Raw genomic sequence first — 7,201 nt, 5'->3', positions numbered from 1 at the left:
TGTAAAAATATTCACAAATTAATTTCCATAATAGATATTTTAATTCCTTAATAATAATATTTTATTTTAATAATTTCACTTAATAAATACTAAAATATTATAAACAAATAAATATTTAATAATAAAATGTCAGATGCTCTTATTTATAATTTTATACATTAATTTTCAATTATTAATTAAGTTTTATGAAATACTTTTAAATAAACTATTAATAGAATTAAATAATCAAATCAACCACAACAACTAACAAACAGTCAATTGCCAACGGGATGAAAGATTCCGTGTTGGGACAAGGGTGTCATATTTGCTAGAATCCAATGCAAAGTGAGGTCCATGAGCCATGGAACCATACGACAGTCTGGCAGGCCGATGCCTGAACGGAAAGCAAATCGTTTCCTTTTAATTGAATTATTTCCCTCCAAGTTTCCTTTCCTACCCGCGAAACCCAAAATTCATGGCCTCATTTCCCGCCAAAAACCATACCCACTTGAGTTCACCGTAAACTAAAGCACCCACCTAAAGCAAGGCAAAAGACTTAAAACACACACCAAATATCTCTCCATTTCCAGCGCCGCCCCAAAGCCTACGCCATGAAAATCAAATCAGTGAAGCTAAGGGAAGCCCATGAGGTAAGTTCCAATGCTTCTTTCTGCTCCATCTTGTGGGATCTCCAAGCCCACCACTTGGTCACTGCGTCATCATCGCAACCCTCTATCTCTATTCACGATCCGCTTCTTCATTCGAGTCCGCCTCGGGTTCTTCGCCACCACCGAGATGGGGTCACTGCCTTGGCAGTTAGTCCCAATTCTACTTGTCTTGCTTCCGGATCTATTGATCATTCTGTTAAGCTCTATAAATTCCCAGGTAGTCTTTTTTTTTTGTTTAATTTTGTGACGTTCAGCATATTTTTGGTTCTCTCTCTCTCTCTCTCTCTCTCTTATCTGGGTATTTGTTAGAATTACGAAATATTCGATTTGATCTGTAAATTTTCGTTGATAACATGTGAGAAACTTGAAATACTGCAATTTAATGTAACGCTCTTTATTCTTTCCCGTTTCTACTTCTCTTGCTGCAGTTTAATGAAAACATGAAGAGCAAGGTCTAATGGTTCTTTTTTTTAGGTGGGGAATTTGAGACTAATATTACCAGGTTCACGCTGCCTATTCGTGCACTTTCTTTTAATAAGTCAGGGAGTATGCTGGCAGCTGCTGGTGATGATGAGGGCATTAAACTTATTAATACAATTGATGGCTCAATTGCTAGGGTTCTTAAAGGGCATAGAGGGCCTGTCACAGGTTTAGCTTTCGATCCTAATGGTGAATACTTGGCATCAATTGATTCAATTGGGACTGTCATATATTGGGAACTTCAATCCGGAAGAACATTATATACCCTCAATGGTGTAGCTCCTGATACTGGCTCGGATACTTCTGTTTTAAATGTACTTAGCTGGAGTCCTGATGGGGAGACTTTAGCAGTCCCGGGTATGAAAAATGACATAGTGATGTATGATAGAGATACGGCTGAAAAGTTGTTTACTTTGAGAGGCGATCACATGCAGCCAATATGTTTCATGTCGTGGTCACCTAATGGGAGATACATGGCCACTTCTAGCTTGGATAAGCAAGTTTTGATCTGGGATGTCAAGAGGAAGCAGGATATTGATAGGCAGAATTTTGATGAGAGAATATGTTGTATGGCATGGAAGCCAATTGGAAATGCTCTGGCTGTCATTGATGTCATGGGAAAGTATGGAGTGTGGGAATCAGTTGTTCCGTCCTCAATGAAGTCTCCTACTGAAGACATTCCGAATTCTCAGACACGGAACAGTAATGGCCTCCTGTTTTTCGATGAGGAGGATCAGGACCTCAGCATGTCAGGTAGTTTAAGTGATCTTGGTGAGGATAGCCATGGTGAGTCTGAGCCTCCTAGCAGAAAAAGATTGCGGAAGCAGTCTGTAATTGATGATGATCAGCATGAAGATGTTTATGATGAGTTAAACTTGGTTCGGAAAACTGAACCTCAGAGAAAAGTGCCTCGTGTTAACAAGGAAAATTCAGATAAAGACAAAGATGCGTTAAAAGCCATGATGGCATTTAGACCAAAAATGCAGGAGGCTTTTCAGCCTGGTTCAACACCACCGCATCCTGGAAAAAGGCATTTTTTGTGCTACAATATGCTTGGAAGTATAACTACAATCAAACATGATGAATATTCCCATATAGAGGTACTAATGTTGTATGTTTCGTTCAATCCTTTACTTCCTAATGACCATTTTTTTTTCTTTTGTGCAGTAACTGGTTTGAGGATGGGTGATTAGGCATTAATTTTGTTATTTTACTAAAAATCGGGTTTACAAGCATAAAAATAAAAACATGTTTTTTCATCGTTATGGGCTGATATTAAGTGCTTGTCTGACGCACAGATAGATTTTCATGATACTAGCATGGGTCCACGAGTTCCACCAATGACTGATCATTATGGTTTCACAATGGCATCACTAAATGAAAATGGTAGTGTTTTTGCAAATCCACGCAAGGGTGAGAAGAACATGAGTACTCTTATGTATCGACCATTTCGCAGTTGGGCAAATAACAGTGAGGTTAGAGCTGTTGCCTTAAAAAGAAAAACTCATTCCTTACGTCTATGCATTGTTCTGGACATACACATGCTGGTCTTGTAAATGTTAACATTGGTGCATTTGATGTGACATTTCACAAAGTGGTGGTTTTTTTTTTTGGGTACATGTTATTGTGAGCTCAGTGGTACATGCGGTTCGAAGGTGAAGAAGTAAAAGCAGTCGCACTTGGTTCCACTTGGGTAGCTGCAGTTACAAGTCTTAATTTTCTTCGAATCTTCACCAATGGTGGTTTGCAGGTTTATTACTTAATACTGTTTACTTTATTGTTCATGATACAATTGCAGTGTTCAAGATGTTTCACTTTGTTATAGTTCTTGTGAATGGTCATTTCTTGGGAATCATCATTGCATAATTAGTTTTTTATTTGCATGTCAAAGATGGCCAAAATCAAGTAATGTCATCTAGATTTAACAAAAATAAAGGTTGTGTTTAATATTATCCTCAAATGACTCACCAAATACATGAAAATTTATGTAGAACTCGAACGTGTTAAACAGATATCTGTGTTTGATGCTCATGCTTAGTAAGAACAATATAGGTTTTTACCGTTTCACGTTAATATCCAACTATATGCCAATTCCTCGTGGCAAAATTTGTGTTGGTTTGCAATTGCTAGAAACCAGCTAAGAGATGAATATAGGTTAAATGACAGCAGATTGGAGGCAACCTATATCTGCTTCATTGCTTATGCTTGTAACTCATCTTAATAACCAAGGTTTTTGGATTTATGCCTATGCTCATTTCTTTTTCTTTACTGATCTTTTATTGCAGAAACATATTCTTTCACTTAATGGGCCTGTGGTGACTGCAGCAGGGATCAGTAATGAGTTAGCCATTGTCACCCATGTTTCTGATTGTCTTCCTTCTAATGAGCAGGTATGTTAATATTACTATGACTTTTGACTTAATGCATGACTCAATGGTTCACCTAGCTTCAACATATTAATATCCTATGTTACTCGGACTAGGATTTGAGTATCGGTATGTCTCAACACATGTATGTTCAATGTATTTGGATGATCTTTGGAGGGCAATATCCTTGTATACATGTTGGATATGAGTGTTGGACATAGGTACTTAAAGGAAAACTAAGTGGAGCAACATAGGTAATATCCAAGTTGATACGGGAACCTTGATGACCATACATGTGAATCCTTTTAGCTTGTGACTTCATACTATAAGACTCTATCTAAACATGCAGATGCTAGAGTTTACATTATTCAATATTTCAAAAGGAACCCAAGTCTTCAAAGGTCGTCTTCCGTTAACTCCTGGTTCGTATTTAACATGGTTTGGGTTTAGTGAAGAAGGCCAGATAACCTCTTATGATTCTAAGGTATTTCTGAATCCTGTTTTCAAGTTACCATAATTAACTATATTTCTTTTGGATATTGAATCTTATGAAAAAGAAAAAAATTGCAGGGTATCCTAAGGGTTTTCACAAGCCAATATGGTGGCACTTGGCTTCCTCTTTTCAGGTTTTATATTCTTCTTTCAAAGATACAGAATAATTCTTTTGATTAATATTGCATATTATTTTAAAATTTGCAGTATTTATGCAATAAATGTGCATTGTTCTCTGCAGTGCCAGCAAAGAGAGGAAATCTGGTGAGAATTATTGGGTGGTCGGGTTGAACGCAAGCAAGTTGTTTTGCGTTGTTTGTAAGAATCCAGATACATTCCCACAGGTACATAATTCTTATCTCCACTCTATGTTTAAACTTTAAGCCAGTGGTTTATGGCCATTCTCTCCTTTTTCAGGTGCTCCCTAAACCGGTTCTTACCCTGTTAAACCTGTCATTTCCTCTTGCATCCTCTGATCTTGGGGAAGAAGCCCTTGAAAACGAGTTTATGGTGAACAACCTGAATCTCTCACAGGTACCATCCCTTTTTTTATTTCTGTATTTATGCTTTTCAAGGTTTATCACATTCAGAAAGTCGGTCCTTTCAGTACAGTGCTTGAGTTGCTTAAGATTTTTCCTGTGTTTACTTATATGGAACATTCCCAACATTTCGATTAGGGTGCTGTTCGGTAGCTAATATGTTTTATCCATAAACCTGCAGATTCAAAACAGAATAGAAGTTACAGCTGGTGAGGGCTTGGATACTAGTAGTCTTGATGACGAGGCTTTTGATATAGAGGCAGCACAAGATCGATGCATCTTCCGGCTCATCGCATCCTGCTGCAACAGTGAGTCTTTGCAACTCATTTAGACCTTTCATGGCTGTGCATTGTCTCTGACTTATCCTATCCCGTTAAGCTTGTTTCTGGCTGTTCTTGCAGGTGACAAACTTGTGAGAGCCATTGAACTCGTGAAGCTTTTATCTATTGAGAAATCGGTTAGAGGTGCAATACAACTTGCCACTGCTTTGAAGCTTCCTATTTTGGCCGAACGATTCAATGATATACTGGAGGTTAGCCAGCCCTTGACATCTAAACAGGTCCTACTTCTAAAGTGCTAGCTTTGGATTCTAATAATTTTGTTTTTGCCCTCTCCATGAACAGGAAAGATTGAGAAATAAAGCTGAGGTTTCAAACACCACTACTCTCGGTTCAAAACATGATCCTGCAACCAAAAGAAGTGAAACTTCGGAACCAATTGTTTCATCATCTTCAGCTAAACTATCAGCTCCTCTGTTTACAAAGAAAGTAAAATCTTTGGATAGAGTTAAATTTGGAAAGCAAAAAACAGACAGTGATCAAAGTAGAAATCTAGCGGACAGCAAGGAGGTTAAGGACGCAGAGAAGAATGGTGGATCTAGCCATGTGAGTAGCGTGAAAGAGGTGAAGAACTTAGAAACTCGATGCCCTTCGAATCCATTTTCAAAGTTACCTAATATTCAGGAAGGAAAGAAGGTTGAAGAAGCGACGCGATCTCAGTTCGAAGGTCCATCAAATAAGTCCTCAAATGAGGAAGCAAAGAAGGTTGTAGGAGAAGTAACAGGGAAACAATGTCAGCGACCTAGTAATCCATTTTTGAAGTCTACAGTGAAGTAAAAGTTATTTGTTAGTTTTACTGGAAGCAAGGTCTGGTTCAGGCAAGATAAAGGTGAAACGGGCATATCCTATGAATTCCCATCCTAGGAGTTGTTTTGATTAATGGTATAACAGCAAGTGACATATTGTCCGTTAAATTAAAGCAGACATTGTTTCATTGACTAACTAGCATCTCATAAATGTGATTATGTTATATTCAGATATGCTTATTGATACCATGTAAGATGTATGAGGTTTAATGGATTGAAAGGAATAATATTTTATAAGTTGATGTGGATAGTGATATTTTAAATATTAAAGTTGGTTTTGGGTATTAGTGATGTGATATCGAGGACCATAGTTCTTTGTTAGTTTCACAACCTGAAAAGATGTAAAACCTTGTCACTGCTAAATGTCCAGACATGAAAGACAAAATAGAATATCTCATAACTTGAGAAAGAATACAAGGAGTCAGTGAAGAGAACATGTTTATATGTGCAACAATCGCTATGCCATAAGCTTCAACCTAATGGTTTTACAATGCTGACATAAATTCAAGGTTGGGCTAACTGCTAACATTCACCTTGCATTTCTTATTCTTTTACTGTTGTTGAACTTCATCCTTAGTAAGTGCACAGCGCTGTCGTAGAACAGTCAAGAATGCAGAGGTAAGAGGCTTAGTGAGCATTAGAAGGCATCACCCTCTCACATACAAAATATGAATCTTCCATCTCTACATGTTTGGTTTTAGCATGTAGACTAGGATTGCTATGACTTCCAATATTATTGGTTAATTATTTAATTATTATTTTTAGAAAGATAAGCTTTAAGAGTTTTTCTTAAATTAAAAGTATTTAGAGAGAGATTAAGAATCTTTCTTTATTTAGAGTGCTTGTTTTAATTTACTTAGCTTATAAATTTTTTATTCAAACAAGTAAACTTATGTTAGCTCAAGAGGTTGATTGCTAATAATAAAATTATATCAGAATTTATTCTAACATTCAGATGCTTAAAATTCTCTCTTGACAAGTCTATGGTTTGAAAATTTTCTTCAATAAATTTTATTTGTTCATTTAATCATGAATTTTAAGACTCTTTTAGCTTAAAACACACATCACATCATATTTAAACTAAATGGCAAATCAAACACTTATGATAACTCGAAAGAAGTTGGAATTACAAATCAAATTTATGTATCTCATACTCAATTTAAATCCTTGTATACATGTCATAATTCATGAACAATCTACAACAAATATAGGTCCAATCCACCCTAAAACCTCAAACCACAGTGGAATGCGCCCAAGCCGAGGTCCAAGCTTCCCGACAATATCTTTACTCTACATGCTTTATATCACTATTGCGTAAGCTTAATGTACTCAATAAATATACAATGATAGTCTAACTTATATCACTTTTAGTGTTGAGGGGGTTAGTATATCTATAACAAAATTTACTCATAATTTTTTTTTACTCATATCACTTTTAAAGGTTGTAAGCGAATTCATATTCGTGATTCTCATTGAGGGTACCAATATAATTTAATCCAAATTTGATTGCCTTTATAGCCTTCGCCTCCAAAA

At 36.6% G+C, this 7,201-nt stretch overlaps 1 protein-coding gene across 1 annotated transcript; it reads left to right on the top strand.

Moving 5' to 3' along the window:
* Positions 1–238: 238 nt before the first annotated feature.
* LOC108470434 (protein ENHANCER OF LHP1 1) lies at positions 239–5,938 on the top strand. Its single transcript, XM_017771742.2, has 12 exons — positions 239–864; positions 1,122–2,227; positions 2,426–2,602; positions 2,764–2,877; positions 3,413–3,517; positions 3,843–3,977; positions 4,064–4,119; positions 4,227–4,329; positions 4,403–4,519; positions 4,706–4,832; positions 4,926–5,056; positions 5,148–5,938. Exons 1-12 carry the CDS (start codon positions 591–593, stop codon positions 5,637–5,639), a joined length of 2,937 nt encoding a protein of 978 aa, XP_017627231.1. The 5' UTR covers positions 239–590; the 3' UTR covers positions 5,640–5,938.
* The last annotated feature ends 1,263 nt before the right edge of the window (positions 5,939–7,201 follow it).

Source organism: Gossypium arboreum, chromosome 1, assembly GCF_025698485.1.
Source record: "Gossypium arboreum isolate Shixiya-1 chromosome 1, ASM2569848v2, whole genome shotgun sequence".
Classification (NCBI taxonomy): Eukaryota; Viridiplantae; Streptophyta; class Magnoliopsida; order Malvales; family Malvaceae; genus Gossypium; species Gossypium arboreum.
The sequence above is the reverse complement of the archived record's forward strand: the minus strand, read 5'-3'. Positions and strand labels throughout refer to the sequence as shown.

Bases quoted from the DNA above. Each gene is read 5' to 3' on its own strand.
- LOC108470434 (XM_017771742.2), top strand. From the start codon at position 591: ATGAAAATCAAATCAGTGAAGCTAAGGGAAGCCCATGAGGTAAGTTCC. The intron at 865-1,121 runs GTAGTCTTTTTT...TCTTTTTTTTAG, and splicing joins TAAGCTCTATAAATTCCCAG to GTGGGGAATTTGAGACTAAT. The intron at 4,120-4,226 runs GTTTTATATTCT...TGTTCTCTGCAG, and splicing joins ACTTGGCTTCCTCTTTTCAG to TGCCAGCAAAGAGAGGAAAT.